This window comes from Colias croceus, chromosome 12 (assembly GCF_905220415.1).
Source record: "Colias croceus chromosome 12, ilColCroc2.1".
In the NCBI taxonomy this organism is placed as follows: Eukaryota; Metazoa; Arthropoda; class Insecta; order Lepidoptera; family Pieridae; genus Colias; species Colias croceus.
The window spans coordinates 3,767,543-3,794,077 of record NC_059548.1 but is presented as its reverse complement, the minus strand read 5'-3'; the positions used below and the strand labels follow the sequence as shown (position 1 = coordinate 3,794,077).

Genomic DNA, 26,535 nt, shown 5'->3' with positions numbered 1-26,535 from the left:
GAGTCACGCGAGTGAAACCGCGAAGCGCTGCTATTTTTTTATTGTTTTTAATAAAAATGATACAAGTTTAAATATCTTAGAAAATACAGAAGATGTTTTCTTATCTTATATTTAATTAATTAAAACATATTATCTTTATAATGTTTGATTGACTCGTAACTCGTAAATACTCGAAACTAAACAGGTTAGTTTGTTTTAGGAGAGAATCAATTAGTTAGGATAATGATTAGTTATGTTTTATTTCATTAAAGTATATTTAAGACCAGCGGACCAGATACGGAAAGAGAATACATACCTTTCATAAGTGAATATAAATAATATCAATATGAATATTATACTATGCATAAATATAATACCTTACCCATGACCGATAGAGTTTAGTCAGTTCATTGTATTATGTATCTACTTCATAGATAGAATATACATACTTAGATCTAACACCAACCGCCGACAATGACTTCAGGGGTAGTAAAAATTGTAGTTGAGCGGTAAAAATGAAATTTCCAAAGGTTAAACCGGTAATTTATAACTAGGATGGTATATTACGTTTAAAATACGGGAAAAATTTATTTTATTTCAACATTAAGCCACAGTATCAAAAAGTGGGTAAATGCTGTTGATATTATTTAAAATAAATGTATTTAAATGTTAAAATATTCATCAAAGCATAATTAAAATCATAACGACTTTACCAGCTAGACGAGGAAGCGACCGTGAGATTCATTTTATACATAAAAAGTAGAAACCATCTTTGAGGGAATTTAATTTTATAACGTACCTATGTGTAATGTGAATGAGATAATGAACGTAAAAAATCGAATGTAAATTTACAGTAGAAACAAATAATTTAATTAAAGTGACATCTAGTAAAACATGCTCACAATTGTACTACACAATTGTTGAAGAAAGGAGAGTCAATTTTATAAACTCTACATCAGTTGTACGCAGTTCGAGCTGAATACGTTGGATGGCGCTGTACAGTAAAAGTTAGAAAACGCTTTAGGGGGTCATTATTATTTATATTAATTTATTTTTACATAATGATAATTATTAAATAATATAAATATTTCAACAGTCTTGTATTTTTATTACCTTCAAAATGTATTTTTTTTTTGAAAAATACACTACCAATTTAAAAACTATGTATTAATTTTAATTTACATTGTATTTTCACGCCAATTTGTTAAAACATAAAAATCTGAAGATACATACAATGGTTTTCAAGTGGCGCGCTTGTGACGAAAATTATAATGCGTGCGCGACTGTGCGTCACACTCTACTCATACTCGTCAATTCGATGTAATTCCGAGCGGTCGTGTCTCTACAGGGCTCATTGTAGTTCGCACGAAAGCCCTAAAGTGTTCCCATTCAAATGTAGCCCATTCGTGTTGCTTACACTAAAAGCCATCATCTACATTTCAAGAGGAAATTCATGAAAATGTAAGTTCGTTTTATTTATTTTTCTGTCATTGGCAACAGATTGCACAATTCCGTAGAATAGGGTTTTTCACTGCAAATGTTGATAATAATTTATATGCCACGTCAAATAGCATACAATTATTGTACAGTTTATTGTTGTTATTCACTATTAAAATCTGTTATGTATCACAACTTTCTCTTTGACAATAGTGTGCGAATCGGCGGAAGGGACAGAATTGTATGCAGTGAATATATGATAGAGTTTTATGTAGAGTTTCAATGAAAAATAAATGTTTAATCTGTTTCCATGAAATAAATCTTGACATTTTTATAATACCACGGTACCTGAATTGAGTCACATAGGGTATCGTCTAGACGTGAGGCACTTGACCCCATTCGGGTTTGTGTCTTGTGATCCGAGTGTCCCCACATTAAATAAAAGACCACGTGGTCTGGTATATTTAGAGTGTCCCGCGTAGCAGCGGGAAAAGATACATCATAATAATATGTAACTACATAGTTGTAAATTTTACGAATAGCAATATACGTTAATTCATAAGACCTCGACATTCTGCCTAACTAGCGTACAAAGAGTTGTTATCAACCTTGAGTTAACTTCTCGTTTTATGCAAGCATTGTTCGTATACTAGTTTATCATGGAATTTTATTTCGATGACTTATTAATCAAGGGTGTTGTCATAGAATATCTGTAGCGTGACTAGACTTAGGGAAGATAAGATACCTTCGTGATGATATACGAACGTGGACAGAATAATATTAGACGTTATAATGGAATCGTTTGATATTCGGAGAATGTATAATATTCGATTTAATGTAAAAGTGAACATTAAATTTAGTTACTAAATAAAACACTAAGAATTAAAACACAGCTTTTAATGATTATTATCTAATGTTCTCACAATCACAATTATTTTTTTCAAATTTTTGGATTGAATTTTTGCTTCGAAGATGTTAATTGTCAGCATTGTTTTACCTATATTATACCAATACCATATTAAAGTATAAAGCTGAAATAAATATTGAAATCATTTTTTAAAGGTACTACCTATATCAAACATGATTTCAATATTTAATTTCAACAAATATTTTTGCAATCACCTAAAAGGCAATTTTTGAAATAGCCCGCCTACTTAATAGATTATTATTATTTGTTTATTGAATGATTAAAAGAGGCAAACCATATAGGTATTATTGTATTTATTTAATTATTTATATGCATTTAAAAACATATAAGCTTATCTACCCAGTTCAAAAGGCTATTAATAAAATTAACACGTGAATAAGTTTCCTTGTCCTTGCCATGACATGACTTAGTCAATAAGGGGACACGTTTTAAAGAAATGATTCAATGATAAGTTGGGTGTTACTGATGGTTCTACATAGATTAAGTGTTTAAATTTTATACATACAAAGGTATTAAAATTAGTTCTTATTTATTTTATTTAAAAGATCGTCAAAGAGTGTTCTGTATATATGTATCTGTATGTATGTAAATGAAGTAATAAACAACGGATAAATTAATTATTATTTAATAAAGGAACAAATTTGTAACTGCCTACATGGTAGGTACCTTGTTATAAATTAATTTATAATAAGAAAATAAGCTCGTAATCCAACTTACCATAGTATGATTCGTTAATTATTATGGTAGAGTCAAATGACTCTACCATAATATTAATAATACGTTGTAGCATGGTGATTTATTATTTATGGTAAAACATTTGGATGTTTTGAACCAATAATATTTATTTCTTATGTTTAATTATATTAGTATATTTATTTGTAACTTAATGGAACTGATTACCTTCTGCCCTGGTTGCCTGGAAGAGATCACTACTAAAGTGACAAGGCCGCCAAATACACTAACTAAACTGCTCCTTGCTTTTATTTTTGTATATTTTAGTATATAAGTCTGTTTAGTTATATTAAAGAGTAAGTATATTAATAAATGTTTTGATCTATCTAAAAATAATTATTATGGACGATATGAAAATCTAGATCGGTACAAACTTAGGGTACAAATAACGAAATTGTATCATAAACTTTGAGATTGCATCATAAAAATAGTTCTTATTAAATTGAAATAATTATTTTCCTTGTTGTATAATAAATAATAATTTATTTTGCCTCGACAGTACTTTGCGTGGTTATAATTGTTATATTTAGCATACTGCTATTTCCTTCTGATCCTCATAAGGAGGTACTGACACTGTTATTCTGCACATTATGATTGGATAAAATATTATCCCACCAAAAACATAAATGTAAAAATTGGAGCCGAGTTCAATCGTTGACTTAATTTGCCAAAAAAGAAATGAGATCTAATTAATGTGTGCCAAGTTCTGCAGACAGTCCAGAAATTTATTCATAAAGATGTATTAAGTTCTTAGGTTGACTGAAAACTCAATTGTTTTATTTTCCCTTAGTGAACAATGTTTATTCAAAAATATAACTTTTTTAATTTGAATAATATAATTATTTGCACAAAGCAAACAACTAATGACCTATTGAACCCCATAATTTGATGAGGCTAGTTTTTAGAACTTCACAAAATATAAACAGTATGTAAAACTAGCCTCATCAAATTATGGGGTTCAATAGGTCATTAGTTGTTTGCTTTGTGAAAATAATTATATTATTCAAATAAAAAAAGTTATATTTTGGAATAAACATTGTTCTCTAAGGGAAAATAAAACAATTGAGTTTTCAGTCAACCTAAGAACTTAATACATCTTTATAAATAAATTTCTGGACTGTCTGCAGAACTTGGCACACATTAATTAGATCTCATTTCTTTTTTGGCAAATTAAGTCAACGATTGAACTCGGCTCCAATTTTTACATTTATGTTTTTGGTGGGATATCATTACTTTTTGTACAGAAAATTACTCTGCAAATTTGATTTACAATTTTCAATCTTTTTTTTATTACAATTTTCTTTTATTTTACGTTTAATAATAGTTTTGAATAAAGAAATCATGCAATCGAAGTAATCCGATACTAGCGCGAGTGAGTGTGATGTCAGAGGCGCATCGAATCTACAGATGTTTCGCGCTAAAATATGTAAACTTCAATAATCTATATCTCAGTCATTTATTGATGGATTTCAAAATTTTTTTCGGCCACTGACTAGTTTTGATCTATTTTTTAAGACTAGTAAGGTGAATATACTATTTTCTATTTTTTTAAACTTTTCCATTTTTCCATACAAACAAAATTAATGTAATTGAAAAAAAAATTAAATACAAATAAATTCAGTATTTTCTGATTTTTTCCTTTGTACACTCACTATTACCTAGCTGATTACAAAATTTGAACTTTCTAGGTCATCTGGAAGTGGGTTAGGTTTTGTATATGTCTATAAGTCAGTCAGTCTTAAAAATTGCGATTTTTGGATATTAATATCTACGCAACTGTTTAATCTGTATTTATGAAATTTAAGGTTCTTGTTTATCTTGAGGTCCTCTTGATATGTACCAAATTTGGTTTATTTAACTTAAATAGTTTTCGAGTTATAAGGGGGTGAAAAGTGGCTCGAAATGGTTCGTGTAAATATACACACGGCTGCTGCTCGCCAGTTCTCTTCGCTTGAACTCGGCTTGACACGCTGCCGCGTGTCTAGATCAAAATGTAGCCAAAACGTTCATAAAATTTGATAATATTTTTTTTTGCAATTAGTTATCATAATCAATTGTTGCGTAGTATTTCTAGTCATTATTTATAATACATACATTCTTATTAACATTCATGCATATTGTAAATTATAGACAACACTGTAATGTAGCAGTCAGTACTCGGTGTACTTGATGTTAAGTGATTACCGTCGCACATTACATGGGAAATTGAAACATTAGAGACATTGCGATTCTTATAATGGCCTTTTAGAGGTAAGAGAGGTGTGAGAGTTAAAATAAATTATAAAATATTATACTTTCATAATTGGTATTGTGTATCAAAAAGAGGCAAAGAGATCATGAAAGGATCTCTGGCAATAATTAGATAAAACGCAATGGAATATTTTTGTCCACTCAGTCCACATTTGAAAAAGAATTTCAATACCTTTTGCTAACCTAATTAAAATATAGAAAAAATCACATGAAGATATATTTTAATGACGAATAACGGTGTCGCGGTTTCATAGTGACCTAGTTTAATTTAGATGAGTGGTCTGGTCTGATTTTAACAAGCAGCAATTAGATAGATAAATCACTATCATCTAATTAAGAGGAATGTGTTATGAATTAAAAATATTGATCATAGCTAAATTTATCGACAGAATCTTGAATGTATCTAACACCTATGCACTTCGTGTACATAATAAGTTCGAAGTTGTATTAATTATATTTGTATTTTGTCCTATCTTATATATTAAGTATTGGAAATTACTGTTATTGCAATTGAATTCATATAAAATCCATTTTTGACTACCCTTAATTTTACACAAAGAAGTACTGTAATATTAGTTCACTACAGTAAAAATTTCATATTCCCTTTTTATGTCCAGGAATTGCAAACATAACTACTAATTAAATTAGTTGTCCATTATAAAATAAAACTTCGCAATTAGCAATGAGCTTGTGACCCAACAATACGCAGCACAGATAAAATAATATGATTCATGACGCAATGTTCACAACAAAATTCCCGTATTTAACCAATAACAATATTAATATATTTAGCAAGTCGTATGACCATGTAGCTCATGATTTTATGAACAAACATTCCAATGAAGTATTTGTTAGTACCTAATTAATAAAAAATAGTCAAGTAAAGTGAAGGATGAAACTGTATTGTGACTAACAGATTGATTACTTACTTATTACTTGATAAGACTTAATTTGTATGAACACTTTGATTTCAGAGCAAAAAGAAGAGTTGAATTATAAAAACCTGATCGGTTATTTATTAAGAATCACGTGCGACACGTTTTTTTATAAATTAGAAGACAAATACGTGCCATGCCGAATCTGATATTAAATTAATATTGTTTATTTAGCAACTTCGTATTTAATGTGCTAATTTTTTCATCACAGTCTATTTATTTGACACACACATAAACGCAAGTTTGCGTCTAGCGAATAGGTACTGACAGTGTAGTGATTAATGGAGTGATATATTGTTCAAATAGTCATAGGCAAGCCTATTTTTTTGATCCGATTTTTTAACTGCACACTGCAGATTTTTCAGCGATACACTGAACGTCAAAAGGTACGTTACTTATGACAAGGTCGGTTAAAAAGTATTTTATATCAGTATACTTCTTTCATCGCTTTTAGCCATGTTAATTGATGGTGAATAGATATTATGTAGTTGAATTTCATGTTGTCTCTACATTTTTTTTCTTTTCGGAGTGAAATTGAGTTCGTTCTTTATTTTAAATTAAATAGGTTATTTCAAAAAGCGAATGTGATTATTTTATAAGAATGTGCTGAAGCTGAAGATTCAATTTTTGACCATTAAGAATTTTATTTTTCTGTATGACAGTTATTTACTTGTGAATAATCTAGGTGAATAATCTTTGATTTTCGGAATTCCGTGAATATTTTTTAGCTTTTTATTACCTACTTTTTTATTTTATTTTTCTATATAATACTTAGACACTTAATCTTAGTAATCCTAGTGAAAAAGTAACAATTAGTCTACACGTGTACAAGTTTTATTCAAGGAAGTCTAATCGTGCATACAATTTCCTTTGTTATACTGCGTTATGCTATTTAATACATTGTACGCCTAATTAAAATATTTGCTTTTGTCTGTAATTATTGAGTGCCCATAAAAAATCAATTGGTTTAGAATAATTGAAGGTAATAAATCAAAAATATTCTGGAATATCTTTTCGAGTTACAATATTCAAATAATGTGAATTGTTTATCTTCGCTTTCTTGTGAGTGCAATAACGTAAATTATTTATTTTATTACTGTCCGTATTGTTTGTGAAACAAATGATCGCGAAGAATAAAGCTAAGTACGATGTACGAGGTACGATGAACGAAAATACCCGGTGCATTGTGTGGTCTTAGTTTATTAAAACAGCAACCGCTATGAGATGCGCCTTGGGGAACATTCTGATACTTTTAGTTATTATTAATTGATATGTTTGTTTTAAGAGTATTGAGTATACATTCTAACTAATTTACATTGATTATTCGAGCTTTGAACACGCTGACTAACTTAGATAATTACAAAAATAAATATTTACAAACTTATATTTCACCAAACCAGCATGTAAAAATTTACTTCACAAGCTTTTTCTCAAAAATATTATATTGTAGTGTCTTGTTCGGTGATTCCGGAAATTAATAGAACACGCATATACGCGCCTATTCTTATCATTTATTATCAGTTAACAGATAATGGCGACCACCACGTCGCGGTCGTGCCGGCCACTCCATTCATCTCGTTTTGCGTCTTTATGATTTATTTACATTTACGATTTAATTGTTAGTATAAAGGTTATATGATATGCTATATCGAATTTAAATTTATAAAATATTCAAGAGTAATTGATAGAAATATTTTCAGCAGGGTAGCAACGACTCTACAATAATCTATCTAATATATATATTCTATATATACAGTAATATATTGGTTATATGTATTTATTATACATTCCTAAACAAGACGAAAGGTAACATAATTGTTGTAGATAATGATATATGGAACAATGAAATGGAATTACTTATACCTATTTATGTAGTTATAATAGAGTTCGGTGACAGTTTGAGTGAACATTTTGCTGAAAACACCTTTTAAATACAAATAGATTAGTTTCATAAAATTGTTAGAAAACCTTTTTTTTTTTTGTAATTCACCTCCTTTAAAGAGTAAAGACGGTGCCGTGGCTATCTAGACACGCGGCAGCGTGTCAAGCCGAGTTCAAGCGAAGAGAACTGGCGAGCAGCAGCCGTGTGTATATTTACACGAACCATTTCAAGCCACTTTTCACCCCCTTATAACTCGAAAACTATTTAAGTTATATAAACCAAATTTGGTACATATCAAGAGGACCTCAAGATAAACAAGAACCTTAAATTTCATAAATACAGATTAAACAGTTGCGTAGATATTAATATCCAAAAATCGCAATTTTTAAGACTGACTGACTTATAGACATATACAAAACCTAACCTACTTCCAGATGACCTAGAAAGTTCAAATTTTGTAATCAACTAGGTAATAGTGAGTGTACAAAGGAAAAAATCAGAAAATACTGAATTTATTTGTATTTAATTTTTTTTTCAATGACATAAATTTTGTTTGTATGGAAAAATGGAAAAGTTTAAAAAAAAAGAAAATAGTATATTCACCTTACTAGTCTTAAAAAATAGATCAAAACTAATCAGTGGCTGAAAAAAATTTTGAAATCCATCAATAAATGACTGAGATATAGATTATTGAAGTTTACATATTTTAGGACGAAACATCTGTAGATTCGAAGCGTCTCTGACATCACACTCACTCGCGCTAGTATCGCTAGGGCGGATTACTTCGATTGCATGATTTCTTTATTCAAAACTGTTATTATACGTAAAATAAAAGAAAATTGTAATAAAAATATTGCTCATACAGTTAAAAATAATATATAATTTTACATATTCACATTTATTTATTCTTTCTTTATGAGTGTTTAGTTTAGTTTTAATTTCAGTGTAAATAAATAAATAAATAAAATCATCATTTTGCTTTAAACATGGTATTCAATGGTGATACAATTATATTAATAAAGCACAAACATGTTTAGCCAATACAAGCATGCAAAAATAATTACCATAAATGGTGTAAACTGTAATGGAAGAAGGCTTCGTCGAAGGTCGAAATGATTTAATTTGCGTAATATTAATATGAGTGAAACATCTTTAGGCGCGTTTAGAGTAAAATTTCAAGATCGCGTCATGGCAATACCGTAACGTCATGGAGTAAGGCGACGATTCTTCTACAACGATCTTTGCATCTTGGTAATAGTGTGTGTACAAATTCACGCTGGATGTTTAAAAAATCATGTAATCTTTTAAACAGAAAACGAGTTTAAAAAATTGCAGATAATGACGGGGCAATGTGCGCTGACATTCATAACATACAAGAAAATATAGAAAATAATACTAAACAAACCATACAGAGAAACCGCAAGAAAAAATAAAAAAAAATCGTATATAAAAAGTATTATATTCATAAAGTAAATCAAATTTGCAGAGTAATTTTCTGTACAAAAAGTAATGATATCCCATCAAAAACATAAATGTAAAATTTGGAGCCGAGTTCAATCGTTGACTTAATTTGCCAAAAAAAGAAATGAGATCTAAATGTGTGCCAAGTTCTGCAGACAGTCCAGAAATTTATTTACAAAGATGTATTAAGTTCTTAGGTTGACTGAAAACTCAATTGTTTTATTTTCCCTTGGAGAACAATGTTTATTCCAAAATATAACTTTTTTCATTTGAATAATATAATTATTTTCACAAAGCAAACAACTAATGACCTATTGAACCCCATAATTTGATGAGGCTAGTTTTACACACTGTTTATATTTTGTGAGGTTCTAAAAACTAGCCTCATCAAATTATGGGGTTCAATAGGTCATTAGTTGTTTGCTTTGTGAAAATAATTATATTATTCAAATTAAAAAAGTTATATTTTGGAATAAACATTGTTCTCTAAGGGAAAATAAAACAATTGAGTTTTCAGTCAACCTAAGAACTTAATACATCTTTGTAAATAAATTTCTGGACTGTCTGCAGAACTTGGCACACATTTAGATCTCATTTCTTTTTTTGGCAAATTAAGTCAACGATTGAACTCGGCTCCAAATTTTACATTTATGTTTTTGATGGGATAGGTATTACAACGTAACAAGAATTATATTCATTTAAAGTCTTCAGAAATGTGTTTTGATTTGATAGCATAACAAATATTCTAACTATAAATTAACAATACATTTTTAAAAATAGAAAGCCTAGGTGTGCATGGTGTGCTAATACATAAGTCTTCTTATCTATGGGTTACATTACCCGCATCAAATAGCAGGTCACCCGCGCCGCTATTTGAAGCCGCGATTATCCATTATAATCGTGGTACTTAATTAAGCTGTTAACAACAGATACGTCACACTGTTGCCATGGTGATTGGCTTCATGTATTGCGCGGTTATCAGTAGGTGATTATATAGTTATTTTTGATTGACCATTATCAATACAGTGTATTCAAAATGAATTTATTGTAGCGATATTCAACAATATCTAGTATTTATTCTTAGTTTATGGCATAACTAGCTTTCCACCCGCGGCATCGCCCGCGCAGTCAAAGTTCCCGTTCCCGTGGGATTTCCGGGATAAAACCTATTCTATGTCCTTTCTCGGGTATCAAAATATATCTCTATTTCAAATTTCATGCAAATTGGTTCAGTAGTTAAGGTAGGGAGTAACAGACAGACAGACAGAGTTACTTTCGCATTTATAATATTAAGAATGGATATAATATTAAGGTAGTCTAGGGTGTGGCATATAAAATATCTGATAACCTATATGTATTATTTAATAAGTGACTTGAAAGTTGTCTGGAATATAAATATTAAATACCAATTTATATTTTCTTTTTGGTGTTTCTTGTTTTCATCGTGTCTTATATTATTATTTTTGTATATCATATTTTATGTCCTTGGTTGTTGTTTGTCCTGTATAAAATATGTTATTATTTATTTGATAACGTTTGTCAATGATAAACCATACATGTCTACATATATTTAAAAACATTTCGTAGTATTAAAATAAAACAAACATTATAATATAATTTCGCACATACGTGCTCTGACCTCATTTAATTTTATAATTAAATATGTAATAAAAATATACACGCGTACCTACGTTAAAAATACTTATGATGCTACTTTACTTAATTAAATCTAGGTCGAATTATAAACATACACGTTGTTTATACGTAAATGATAACTATTACACTTGTTGTGTTAAAATGCAAAGATTTAAAAAGTTAACATTACGCGTCGGCGGACGCGGCGGTCGCACACGGCAGTTTAAAATCATAGACTAGAAATCGTAGAACCTATGCATACTGCATAGTGCTTCTTGTCATATTATATCTTATTAAAGAAAGTGTTATGTTTATTTTGCCAATTTATTTATTATTTTGCTTGTTCCAGATCGGTCGCGGTCTGAATAAGTGATTCGGCCATCGCCACCAGAAAAACACCAGTCCTATCCCGATGGGTTGAGAACGCCGACTATTTGTGTTTGTGGTTACACCACCGACGCTGTAAGTTTATTTTTTATGAGATTAATGAAATAGATATCCTGTTTTGATAGATAAAACATTATGGTAACACGTTATCGTACTGCAACGAGGTAATCTCAAGCAAGGCTATTTTTATATCACATTTCGAAAAAAATATGGTTTTTGGTTTAACTAAATGATTTTCTGTACCTATTGGACTCAGGCAATTTATAATTCCATTATACGTAAATTATAGTACCTAACTATATATGTAGTATTTTACTTTTGAGCTTTCAAATAAGATATTGTGCTTCATTTAAACAAGTCAATCATTGAATTTATATTTTTTGGTTTTTATGGCATTCAAATGCTTTATAAATATAAATTTAGTCAATCATTTTCATCTATCACTTCGATCGATGTGCCAATAACATCAAAGACCTTTACGCCATCAATTAAGGCCCTTTACTCGCAATGAACACGCTTCAAGATACGGAATTGTTTACAATATGTGCACACAGTGCACTAATTAAGTCTGGACTTGTCGAGGGTTCGTCGAACTTTGTTCCATTCACTGCATCGGCTCACACCATGTAAATGTCACGTATTGTTGCAAAAATATATCGAACTCTACTCTTTAATTATTCGCAAATAAGCTCTCTCTAGAGTCTAGAAAGTTCAATTAATTTTGCTTCAAATGCATTTAAGATATAATAGGACCACGGTTATGGTGTAACTAATATACTTGATACTCATTAGTCGTTGTTTGTGTTTGTAGAACCACCCTTTCGATTGGAAATTGTGGATTTCAAATCAAATAAGTTTGGAATATAGGAAAGGTCATGAAATACAAATTTCATTTACAAGCAGACGACTCACTAATTAAAGGAGTATGTTTATACGAAGGAAATTAAAGTGGCCTTGTTGTTTATGATTGCTTTTTAATCAATCGTTTACTGATTTGCGTAAGCAGCGTACCTACTTGTTTATTGCTTCTATTTATTGATTTATCTTAACAACACTTATACCCTGAAGATTATATTTACAACTAGGGGAACGGACAGTAAGGGCAATGAACTATGGACATTCCCTATGCGTTCAATGCACCATGCGAACGTATGTTTACCATTTTTATACCAGGATCAATTTCTTTAATGTGGTTGAAACCGGACAGAGTAAGGGTAAAATACTTCACCTAGTCATACTGAAAAAATTTAATATATTTTATATTGATAATAATGATAATCGCTCCCAATTCGTCCTGCACACATCGTACCTAAATATCCTAGTAGGTACATATTATTATGTACACTGTACAGTGACTCTTAGTAATGCAATAAGTAATATATAAGGCAAAGAAAATCCGTCTATGATTCATCAGGTATTGTTTTTAAATGCAGTAGGTATTATGTTTCATACTATTCAAAAATTATCCTTAGTATTGTCTCCCAAAAGTATCAGAAAACAAGAATGCAAGGAATGTCGGTATGTGTCTACCTGCTCAGCCAACTGGCTACAACCCGCTGAAAGACGACATTCAAACGTCTTTTTGCTCAAATATTTGTGGTCACACCCATGAAATAAATTACGAATATTTGACTATATGCAGAATATAAACTGAAGCGATGTTATTTATTTAATTTTATTCTGCAAACTTAGTTTTGTAGTGTTTACCAGGATATGATGATATCAAAAATGAACATAAATTGAATGAATGAACATAATATTTCTACCACGTACCTAAATACATTTTTTTACAATTTTAAACGAATCGTAATATTATGTATTATGTAAGTAATTTAATTACTATTGTTACGTAACTACTTTATTAAAAATACTTACTTTTTCAAAGTTGGTCATGAAAAAATTATGGAGCAATCAAATTGTATATCTCTATGTCAAATATGTAACTGTAACTGTCAAATATGTATCTATATCTAACTAGCTGTGCCGCGCTGTTTCACCCGCGTGGCTCCGCTCCTGTTGGTCTTGGCGTGATAATATAATATTTATAGCCTATATATTACCACATTATTACAATATGATATTACTCGTGGATAATGTAGCTTTCGAATGGTGAAATAATTTTTAAAATCAGTTCAGTAGTTTATGACTTGCCTATTCATTATCAAACAAACAAACAAAGTTTTCCTCTTTATAATATTAGTGTAGATGTCGTGGTCATATCGTAGATTTGATCATTTCATGATATGAGTGGCCATTTCACGAAATGGTCGCATATCGTGAAATGGCCAATTTAGTTTGGCCACATCATGATGTGGTTTGGGCAGATCAATGATAAGAAATCGTTTCACGATATGGCCAATTAACGCACGGTTTTTTCATGAAATGACCAAAATTATTTGATCATATCGTAAAATAGTTACATTAATCGTTGGTAGAGGCGCTGCTCTGTGTTTATGTGATAAGATGGCGGCCGCTGGCGAAAATTAAATTATTCGCAGTTAAAAACTTCATAATTCTTTTAATAACAATATTAAAGTCATAGCAAAGAATTTACGACGAAGAGGTACGAGTAGTATGGAAAATGTGGATATCTTATATGTATTTAAGAAAAAATGCGACTTAAATAAAATAATTTAAGAAACTACTACTATATTATTATAATTGTTTGTTTTTTAAAAAGCGATCCGCTTCTGGCACTCGCCGGCCGCTGCCGCGGCACGCTCGCTTTGCTCGCTCGGCTCGTGCGTTGTTTATCAAAGTGTAACCTAACCTAACCTAATTGTTTTCTATAGCAAAAACGATTCGATTCTGGCATTCGCCGGCCGCTGCCGCGGCACTAACTTAAATGACATTAAACAAGTTTTTAGAATATAGTTATTCTGAAATTTTTTAATATTTTATGGACTCTTTATATTTTATACGATCTGGCCAAATGTGGATGACCAAATCGTGAAACGTTGACGATTTAACGATCTGATCAAACTATGTTGGCCATTTCACGATATGCGACCATTTCGTGAAATGGCCACTCATATCATGAAATGATCAAATCTACGATATGACCACGACATAGATATCTAAAGTCTGAATATTTACTAGCATATAGTAAGTATATAATATGAAGCGACATAACAACTTTCTCTCAGATGCTATTAGTGTTAAGCCTTTCACCAAGTCATACTTTAGACAAATAAAAACTTAATTATGCTAATGTCTCCTTCCATTGATAAAAGAAGGACAGAAAACCATAATTATACGAAAAAATGTCCTGTTAGGAGTCTCAGTATATTTTAATTTCTTTGTTTTAAAGGCATGCTCCTAAGTTCTAGAGGCATAACTAACTACTTGAAAATTAACGTAAATGATAATATTACGTATTTATATATACTTACGTAAAATTTGTTACTATAAAATACATACCTATTTTAAAATAACTACCATATGCAATTATTTTAAAAATGATAATTTGGGTACGACTTGGAATTATTAAATAGGTATTGACTATAGAGCAACCCTGATAGTTTAGATAAAATAATGTGTAGTGATTTGAAGTGTAAGGTCTAATAATATTATACTGTACTTTATATTATGATGAACGTCAGAGCTTAAGTGCCAATACCATCACTAAACTTATCTGCTAGAAATAGTCCTTACTCACGCAGACAACATTCATTGATTTCGGTTGATTTATAGATTCATATTTATTCTGTTGACGTAATAGGAAAGTTTAACATCCATGTTCAAACAGTCAGCATAATATACGAATTATTGTCAAATGAATTTTCAGTTATTTGCACATTTTAAGCCTTCATGACGTCTTTATCTCAATACTTTGATACACTTTAATATGCTTCGAATGTATTTATGTAATTTACAAATATTGTAATATTTGTAACGGGGCTTTACTTATTGTTGCTATGAAATGTATTTGTTTCATAGTTTTAAGTACTTGCTAATATAGCAGTTCGTTTTATCTTTAGCTTTATACTTTTTGTATTCAAACCTTCTATTTGTATATGTAGATAAATTAGGTGTTTTTTAAAACATAAGTTCTTGGTATGTGTTGGATGTCTGCGGCATTTTTTGAGACGCAAATAGATGTTATTTTATTCATATTACGGTATTTACCAGTTGCGTGCAAATTCATCAATAATATTTCCACATTAAATAAATACAGGCATGTGCTCGTCAAAAATATGTTTTACATGAGAACATCATCATAAAATTCCTAAAAGCAAATGCTCTGGCTCGATTCAGTATTGATTTACTTGAGATATGTTTACGTATTCGACGGACGTCCTTTTGAAATTTCGTATTCGATATTAATAAGACAAATCGACTAGTTGTTACAATTCGCGTTTTTAGAGAACTGACGCTCGCAATACTCCTCGTGTTTGTAATAAATCTCCACATATAAGACGCACTGCTTCGAAGAATCAGTTGAACCTATTATATTCTATCCCGCGTAACATCATCAACACAATTTGTAAAATTTTCCAAGGTGCATTGTTAGTGTTGTTCGAGATAATAATAATTGATGTCGAGTCACTGAAAATCCGACATACTTACATTACGTCATAACAGCCATATCTCAGGTAAGAAACTTATCATTTTATTTGTGTTTTACATTTTGTAGAGTATTCGCGATACTCTAGACTCTAGAGTCTAGACCGACCGTGACGGGTCGTAAGACACTTGCAAAAACATCCAGATAACACTTATTGTTGTGATACTCCTGTTTTAAGGATAAATATTTAATTAAAACAGAAAGTAAAACGGAAACGTATGTTTTCTGGTGTCTGTAATAGTCAGTAGGACATTTCAATAAATCTGTGTTTTTAATTAAGAGCTAAAAAAGCAATCATCAAATTAGCATCATTATTATCCTTCTTTTATAAGGATATTTTTTATATTTTATCCTATAAGTATACAATTTTTTTCTTAATTTTAGTTTATTTGAAGTAGGTCTGGATGAAGTAGGAATGGCCACTTGCGCCGGCGTCGCCCGGATGGACGTAGGTATATAAAGAGGATTGTTTAAATTCTGTGCAAATTATATTCTTTAATATACTGTTTTAACATAAGGTTAATCTCATAGGTGTACCAATAAATCTATTCTAATTACATGATTAACAAAAAACATCGTAATGGTTAATTTTGTACAACAATTAATTTAATTTGAAAAAGTTTTTAAGGGAACATCTTGCCTGATATAAAAACAACAGTTACGGTGTGTGATATCTTCATCATCAAAAATTATATCAATTTTCATAGATTCCTATTATCTAAACTGATTTTACGGCCTTATTAAATTTCAACGCATATACTTAGTCGTGGTTTTTGCATGCATTTTATTTATATTATTTTGCTTACAATACAATTACATGTGCACTTGAGTTTCAATGACATAATGTAAGGCTAGGAAGTGTGTACGGAGTAATATGAGCTGTGTGGCCTGGTTACCATGGCGCCTCTGCTCGTGTCATCATGAGCCGCTCAGATTACTTGCTGTTCATCATCTTTATCTATTAATTATGCGGATCATTTGTTAACACGCTTCTTATTTCTTTCATATTTTGAATATGGAAAAGCTTTGTTTTAATGACATGTTTATACTAATTAGAGGTTGAGTTAAGAAAATTATACTTTCCCGAGATTAATATTCTTCAAGTCAAATTATTATATTTGGAGATGACAAAAGAAAGCTAGTGACTCGAGCCGTTTGAAAATTATTATTTAATTAGATTTAGATTTTCTTGTCTTTAATTATTATTAGAATACATTTAATGAAATAAATATTAAAAACTAGCGGTCCGCCCCGGCTTCGCCCGTGGTACATGTTTACGTTTTCTCTACATAAGAACCATCCTCGTACTTCAAGGAATTTAATAAAAAAAGAATTATCGAAATCGGTTCAGCCGTTCTCGAGTTATGCGCTTACCAACACATGTTGCGATTCATTTTTATATATAAGATATGATAAATAAATAATAATATGCTTAATAATTTTTTTGGCTTGTACCTATATTCAAATACAATAAAACAATATTCTCATATCACAAGTGCACTTGCACCCGTCACTCGCTTATGAAATTTAGCAATGGAAACTATATCAAATTTATTTAATTTGTAATCAATATTTAACTAGGTACCTACATCTAAAAACTCTCTTTATGAGTTTCTCAGAATGTATCGATTTTAGTACACTATAAGATGAAAATAGTGCCTAGCTGTGTCCAGTACGATAAAAATAAAAATTTTAAAAGTAAATTTTTCAATTTTAAATGTTGGGTATGTAGTTGTATATTATATTCACAACCTTTATACATAATATATAATCATCGTGTTTTATGAACAATATTCACTAAATACGCGATAAACCACGTTCAACAACATCATCTATGCTATAAATGTAAGCTTATAAACATTTACTTTGTTTACTATAATATTGTAAACGACCACAAAGGTAACACAAAAGATATATTTACGGTTGTAGAGTAAAATGTCTAGACGTGATCTAAATCAATACAGTATGCACCTCGTAAAATTTGTCATTGTTTTGATATACCTACATAGTTTTAAATATATATTAACCATTGTCCCTCATATCAGCATTGACCTATTTCAATATTTGCCATAAATTATTTAGTTTTCCTATGCAAATATCAAACTCAGATTTTTATTTTTACAATCTGAATATTCAATAAAGCTGGATCATATTTTATGATTTCAAATAAAGAATTTAAGCCATTGAAATAACAAAATCGCATTTACCTACCTAATCTCTTGCTCTCTTTGTTTACGAAAGCTTTGAAACCCCAAACTTATAAAAGGAAAGTAGTCCATTTATCTTAAGCCAGTGCTTCATGAATTTATAATAATTTATTACTGTTTTTGAATCATGAACTCGAAGTAGGTTCCACAAATCCTCTTAAATCGGTCAACAATATCACAAGTAATGTCAAACAAATATCTAAAAATAAGTAACTAGAATTATTATGTATATCCACTTATTCATTCTATTCCTGGGAACTCGAATATAAAATTTATCCCTGTAATGTAATTTTTGGCATTTTACCAAAACCCACCAAATTCAGAATAAGGTGTTGCGTGCTAAAGCCGACACTAGGTAAATACCTGCGTTTATATTATTTATCTGGATTGTTAAAGTACACCACATCTGCCGCATTATCAGAGTCATTGTAATAGATTTTCTCGTAGAATCACATTGACCTTCACGGTACTTTGTTATTATTATTTATAGATACGGAAGATGCATTTATCTCATGGTATGAAGTTTAAGGCCTTTTTATTGCCATACTTATTTGCTCAACGTACGTACATTAACGTCGATCCATATTTACATTGACGAGACTAGACACTACTACTATTGCGGATGTCCTGATATATTATAACTAAATAAATAAATAAACAAAAACATTAAATTTCCTAGTTCACGAAGATTATCTTGTCCTCATAGGTTTTTTAAAACAAAAAGTTCACCTTCTTTCTTGATTAACTTTTCTTGTCTAGAATATTAAACAAAAAACAAAGAATTATATTGATTATTGATAGGTACATAAATATATAATATTATACAAATCTTTATACTCATACTTCCCATCCCATGTTTATTGAACAAATAAATTTAAATGGATCATAAATATTTGGCGAGCTCCACAGCTACTTACAGCGACTACACCCTTGTCTTCGTGTATAAACCGAGGCTTGTTATAAAGTATCTGGTTGGTAGAATTATGTTTATCATGAGGCGATTGTTCGAGCCGATCCACGTGTAGCTGTAAAGTGTATGATTTCAGTTATTGCTAGCTATAGGCTTTTCTATACTGCTTGGAAATAGTTCATAGCATACTAGGTCCGCTCTAGGCTAGCCGTGTCTATCAAACAATTATAGTGAAATCGATGTTTAGTGAAAATGTAGATTAATTTTATGGTTCAGGAAGGTAAGACCTCACGCGCGACTCTTTATTATATTATTTGTTTTTAAATTATTTTTATTGGTCTTGATGTTTGATATTTTCGTTTAAAATATTCGCAAAGATTAAGTTTTAAGTAACTTATTAATTATTTAATTGAATAGTAGGTATACATTCTAGGAAATGATACTCATTAGATTTCCATGATGACTGATATGAAAGCATTAGGATAGGTACTGCATTTATTTACGTGTTTATATATTTAATACTAGTTGTAGAGATATATGTAAAGATAAAACAAGAGCGCAAACTTTAAACATTAGAGTATCTTTTATTGATACTATGATAAGACTGTCAAGCGACTACTGTACCCAGCTTACAATAATTAGTTAGTGTTTGCTACACCATACGATCAAAACATGTGTAGGTGAATTGGATCTTACATTCTTATAAAAACAAATAACCTGTGGTCATTTAAAGTTCTTCTGCGGATTCCTTTTGCATTTAGATAATTAGTGTACCTACCTATCTGTGACGAAAGACGAATAGACATATTATGATATTTTGGCCACCTGCAGTGAAAAATTAAAACATAATTTGAAGGTGATATTTTTTTTATAAAAGTATATATAGTGACAAATAAATATAGGAATAAGTTCCTTATTGACTCAAGGCTCAATTATTGACTGTAATTACCTAAATTTTTATAACGAATTATATTTATATATTGAAATGAAAACACACTCGGTGTTGTGTTATTTTCCATAACTGACTGAAAGATCGTCGAGTCGTCATCACGTCAACTAATACAAATATTACCTCATTGCGTTGTGAAGGCAGGAAGCAACTTACTAATCAGTAATCAATCTTCTTTTTCACTCTGTAATGTTTCTGCGTAACTTTTCATCTCACAAGGCTATTAGTTTGCAACCATGAGTGGTACGGAAGTAAATAAACCGGAAATTATCCTGCGGACGATATTCATTTTGATGACAACTGGTTTTGTCGATACAAAATCGATACTTGAACTGTGTGATAGTTTAGACATCATATGAAATGCAAACATTGTGATTTATTATTATTATCAATCTCATCTATAATGAAATGAATTAAAAATAATTAGATAATAAATAGTCTAGTTAGGATATAAATATTGCTTTCACATCTAGAACTTTCTTTTGTTATGTGTTCTTCTGTACCCAATGAATATCTTACGAATTCCACTTCGTACCGCTTATCAGTGACATGTCAATATGAATAGCTTAAAATATTATTTTATTGTTTCAGGGTATAAGTAAAAGTGTTTAAGAAAAACGTGTGAATCAGCACAAACCAAATCACAAGCATATCAAATGCAGATTCCGCAACCATCCGGCGGAGAGAAGGAACCGTGAAAACGCGTCATTATAACATCTTTGATGGTCGCTCTCCCATTGGAGAAAATTGTCTACACACTACGTCACTTCATTGTTATTAAATTCCTAAACATCTTCTTCATTTTATAATTTATCGTATAATAAATCATAATGAGCAAAATTCTGAAAGTGGTTGGCGCCTCGTGGTTGCAAACCAAAATTAGTTCGTATATCTTGGGGTTTTTGGGAATCCTCGCTATATTGGCTCTATTTGTTGGACAAATCGAAAGGTAATTATTTTACATTTTCATAAATACCACGAAAAATTTGAATGCTCTTTATTTTTTCCTTTTTCTTATTTACTTTTTAAACTACATCTATCTATTAAATACATACTTAGTAGAAGCACAGAATATATAATAGTAGCTAAACGCTAATCTAAGCTTAGTAGTTAATTTGATCATGATAATATACCTACATGTTTTGACAATATTTGTTACAGAATTCAAGAAGACGGTAACTACGCTGCCACAGTATTTTATTCCGAGAAGACGGGATATAGCATCGAATATTGGGGCCAAAGTAACGATCTCAATGACATCCCACGAGGAGTCGCCAGGGGTCATTTCAGAGGCGATATAGACACTACAGGGTAAATTACGTTTACTTTTCAAAAATTAGCATTTGCTAGTTAGGTAAATTATTACGATATTAAATTCTGTGATTATTTTACAAATCCTTATTATCTTATCATCCCAAAATATTGGCCAAAGTAGATTGTATTTCTGTTATAGAGAAATATTGATCTGGGAGTTAATACTATAGCGTACCTTATCAATTTTGCAGATGGTCGTTACTAGAAGTAGAAACAAACAGTTCATATCCCGATGAGGTCCAAGCGTATGCGGCTGGTATTGTCGAAGGAGCCCTAACTTGGTACCTCATACACACACACTTGGAAAACACAATCCGAGCTCAATGTGAAGATAGGCCCATTGAAAAACAATGTGATAAGTTGAGGGATGCTTTGGACAAATCAGCTAATATATGGAAAACGTATGCTGCGGATAGAAGCGCTACAGATCCGTTTTGGCATCACGTAAGGACATAGTAATTATTCATATGTTGCCTTCAAAAGAATATGCTTAGCTTTTTGGTACGATAAAAATTAAATCTATGACGTCTTATTTACTTTTTGAAAAACTTCTACTAAGATACAAAATCTTAATTTAGTCATTGTTTAATTTGTATCTTAAAATGAATACAATGTTTGTTATCTTATTTTTAACAGGTATCACTACATTACACGCAAATTGGAGGAATATTCACGGGATGGAAGCACGGCGTAGAGCGAAGTCAGAATGAATACGAAACTGACATTTCGGATCTTTACTGGTTGAACTCTATCTCAGAGGTTGCAGAGATCCAACAAAAACTCAACATATCCCTAGAAGACCCTACAGTTAATATGCTCCCTAGCTTATCCAGTGCTTTTATAAGAATAGTCAACGATACAGAAGATGAAACAGTTAAAAAACTTTACATGGCACATAATACGGCTGCGAGGTGAGTCATTACTATCATATTATATATTTTCTTATAATATTCTGGCCTCTTCCAATCTTGTTGCATCGAATCTGTAAAAAAAAAAACAAAGAATTTTATTTTATGATATTAAGAGGTTGTTTCTGTAACGATAGAGTCATGTTCATGTATTTATCTTAAATTATTGTCATGCAATTTGTGGTTTGAAAATAATCATATAATTCATTTTAGTTACTCATCAATGACTCGAATAATGAAGAGGTACAAATTGAACTACCATACCATGTCTAAAGATACAACATTGGCTCCCGGGAAAACTGTGGATTTTTCTGGATACCCCGGTGCTGTTACGAGCCAGGATGAATTCTACGTTATAAAAGGAATGAACCACAGAATTGCAGTTGCCGGCACAACGATAAAGAACTACAACAGTAAACTATGGAAGGATGTTAACATTACAGAACAGGTGTGTTGTTGAGATTTCCTTCCTGTGTAATGTATATTTCGTAGTACACTGTGGTACAGTTCATTAGAAACTGATTGTAATGAATGTGACTTTTCATAATTATATTATGTACTGTTGTATTTTGTTTTAATATTTACTTTATTACTGATTATATTCGCAATATTGTTTGATATATTTTATAAGACGATTTAATTCACGTTTTTTTTAACTGACTGACTACTAGACTTGTGTGGATAGCTTTATATCAACATTATATACTAATTGCTATGTGGCGAATCATTAATTACCTATTATTAAAACATTCCGGTCTTTTTTACAAATGAGATCTTACTGTCCTCGGAATAATTATGATCCAAGATTAAACGATGGTAATGGACCTTAGATGATAAAAGGCACTAAATTTATTGTACCTATAAGATATATCTCATGCCAGATAAAAAAGTGCCTACCACTAATTAATGTAAAATTATCTAAAGTTACATTAAGACACGATTACAATAAGGCATCCTTTAAAGGAGGTTAAAAATAACATCAAAATTAGATTAAATTGTTAACTTACAATTACATACACTTAACAATTAATGAACTCCTGGCCGAAATATGGTCAAGGTGGTCATTAAGAGTACTTAAATATTAACAAACAGTGAATCATTATCTCAATTGTATTTTATAGAGGTAGACTATCCTCCCCAATAACCAAATAATTTCAGCATATTGTTATGCTCGTTATGGGCTATTACAAATAATTCACTCCAATTTTGTTCTAGGTTCCAATTGGTCCTCGTATAACTGCGGCTAATCATCTCGCCACAAATGTTAGTTCTTGGAGTCATGTCCTTGCGAAAAGCAATTCAGGAACAGCTTGCAAACAGTGGCTCGTCTTGGATTACAATAAGTTCGATCAATTACAAACTGTCCATGAAGATATGACCCCGAAGCAGGATAAGAAAGAAGTCATTATGGAGACTATGGTCAGCAAGTGAGTGAATATTTTATAGACTACTAGCTTTCCACCCGCGGCTTCGCCCGCGCAGTCAAAGAAAAACCCGCCTAGTTCCCGTTCCTGTGAGATATCCGGAATAAAACCTATCCTATGTTCCGGGGTAAAAAGTAGCCTATGTCCTTTCTCGGGTAACAAAATATCTCTTTTTAAATTTCATGCAAATTGGTTCAGTAGTTAAGGCGTGATTGAATTACAGACAGACATAGTTACTTTCGCATTTATAATATAAAGTATGGATTTATAAGGCATTTTGAAACAATCCAGAAGGAATGTAAAGAACTGATAAATAAATAAATGAATACTATATTTTTAACAGTGATACAAGACACACGATAGTGCACCGAGCGGGCGCGGGCCACTCCAAGGGGTTGTTCTGGCTGATCGAGCAAGTACCTGGACGGACACACTCTGCGGACCTTTCTGAGGTACTGCTGGAGAAGACGTATTGGGCTACGTACGGCCTGCCGCATTTTATAGTGAGCATATTTTTAAATATATATTTTCAAAACATTTTATAAATTTTCAATAAAAACTTTGGAAGACCTAGTAGATAATCTTTATTAAAAGCAAAATACACATTCTGGTTAGTGAAAGTAGGTAGGTGAAGTAAATGGGTACCTATGTTATAAAAAAGAAGGTTCTTTCTTGCAATTTTAGGACGGAAGGAGATGTATACGTTCTTTTAAATTAAGATAAAAGGTAAATTTCTATAGAACTGTATTCTTTATTTTCAGGATATATCTGAAATCACAAGAGTCAACAAAATGGATGAAATGTACGGAAGATTATTTTCTGAAACTGATTCACCACGGGCTGTTACTTTTAAACGAGGCTATAAGAATGCTACATCCTTAGAAAGCATCTTGAAACTTATGAGACTGAACAATATAACTGCTAATATATCAAGCAATGACACCTGTGAGAAAAAGAAGTGCCTTTTTGAAGAAATCAGTTATTCCGTGCCTGGTGTACGAGGTGATTTAGTTAGAAAGCTCAAAGAGGCCTATGGAGTGATTGATACAAAAGTCGTAAGAGGTAAATAAATTATTTTTCTCAAAATAAATTTCATTTTCAAAAATAATTTTCACATACGTAATTTATTGTTATTTTATTTTTCTACAGGAATCACAAACAACGCTACATTACAAATAGTCGCTATATCCAGTCCACCGTTCACGGAGTCTAATGCTACCAAAGTACCAATAAATAAGGGGAATATTGCTTCAATTTACACCGATAAGTTCGATGATGTACCCATGCTTAACGGCCTTGAAATAAGGGATCTTGTCAAACAAAGACGCCAAGAAGAGGAAGAAAAAACCCTTAAAATGTTAAACAAAGATATCATCAAACCGTTCCAATGGTCTGAAAGTGATTTTGATAACGACGCACATGAAGGTTTACCTGACGTCTGGAATTTCGGACCGTTTGTGCCAAATTGGTCTTGGTGAATCTCTTAAGCCAAATAAAACATTCATTATATCTAACTATTTTCATACACTTTAGCTCAAAATACTTAAGTGCCTAGATCGCGAATAAATATCCGTCCAGACAGTCTTGTTGATTAATCGATTCATGTTTATTTTAATTATTGGATCATTCATCAAATAGCAACATCTTTTGTTCTTGAATTCATTTCGTCGTTATGTTATACTTAATTTTAATTATTTAATTTTTAACATTGAAAGTAGGTACCAATAATTTATACCGTGTATTTGTCTTTATTCCTGTGTTTGTCCAATTAATGTTTTATAAAGTCCTAGAAAAATATTTTTTATGTATTTTACAATCGTTAAATCATGAATAACATAATAAAAATGAAGTGACTGGAGTTAAAATAAATATTTCGACCTTTACTCCCGAAATAAATGTTTACAATATATTTTTGTATTTTTATTTCAAACACCGAATTAAACTACTTAAGGCTAGGCTCCCTAAATTTTATGTGAATTTGCATTAATATTCTGAAACAATCACACATACAATCAAAATGGAACTTTAGTATTAGCTACTATTATGTATTCTGTGGTATATGATTAATTATTGGGTCTTTTTCTTTCGATGTACAAGACTACAAGACAGTTACCTAATTGTAACATTTTCGCTCGATTCATTTTTTATTCAAAAATTATGCCTTTTTTATGGTTTATTACATTTTTTAAAAGATTTACTTGGACTTTATGTCTAAAATAAATGTGAACAGTAACAAAATAGAGTTTACCATCGAATGCCAAGATATTTTTTCTCTAGATCAATTATTACTTTAGTTATAAACGAAACAAGAATAATTGAGACACTTTTCGAGCTCGAACGCGATCAAAGAGCGCACGCGATATTCAACTTTATTACGGCTGTATCAGCGTCTAGTACTGTAACCGGTCTCCCGTCTCTCAGTGCCAGAAATGAGAAAGGGAGCCTTGTCTTAACCCACACTTAACCACTACAGACAATTACTATAAATTATCGTATTAACTGAACAAATCAGTTAGATCTCCTGTAATAAAGATAAGTACTTGGAATGAATACCTAGGTTGGGTACATAATCATTCCTTATTTCCCGAAATGTGTGCAATGTACATAGCAGAAAACGTCACCTTTCGTTT

The 26,535-nt window shown here is 30.9% G+C and overlaps 1 protein-coding gene and 1 long non-coding RNA gene across 2 annotated transcripts; one reads left to right on the top strand and one right to left on the bottom strand.

Annotated features, from left to right (window-relative positions):
* The first annotated feature begins 1,291 nt into the window (after positions 1-1,291).
* Positions 1,292-25,777, top strand: LOC123696025 (putative phospholipase B-like lamina ancestor). Its single transcript, XM_045642014.1, has 11 exons — positions 1,292-1,440; positions 11,589-11,701; positions 20,851-21,208; positions 21,421-21,570; positions 21,765-22,017; positions 22,210-22,484; positions 22,695-22,929; positions 23,697-23,908; positions 24,249-24,408; positions 24,667-24,967; positions 25,055-25,777. Exons 3-11 carry the CDS (start codon positions 21,090-21,092, stop codon positions 25,381-25,383), a joined length of 2,034 nt encoding a protein of 677 aa, XP_045497970.1. The 5' UTR covers positions 1,292-1,440; positions 11,589-11,701; positions 20,851-21,089; the 3' UTR covers positions 25,384-25,777.
* On the bottom strand, positions 22,293-26,315 carry LOC123696071. The gene is made up of 2 exons (XR_006752035.1): positions 26,230-26,315; positions 22,293-22,555 (listed from the first exon to the last, which is right to left on the bottom strand). It is a non-coding gene; the product is annotated as an uncharacterized LOC123696071 (long non-coding RNA).
* Positions 26,316-26,535: the final 220 nt, after the last annotated feature.

Excerpts from the sequence above, each read along its gene's own strand:
- LOC123696025 (XM_045642014.1), top strand. The coding sequence starts at position 21,090 with ATGAGCAAAATTCTGAAAGTGGTTGGCGCCTCGTGGTTGCAAACCAAA. Across the intron at positions 21,571-21,764 it reads GGCGATATAGACACTACAGG|ATGGTCGTTACTAGAAGTAG; the intron begins GTAAATTACGTT and ends TCAATTTTGCAG. Across the intron at positions 22,485-22,694 it reads GCACATAATACGGCTGCGAG|TTACTCATCAATGACTCGAA; the intron begins GTGAGTCATTAC and ends AATTCATTTTAG.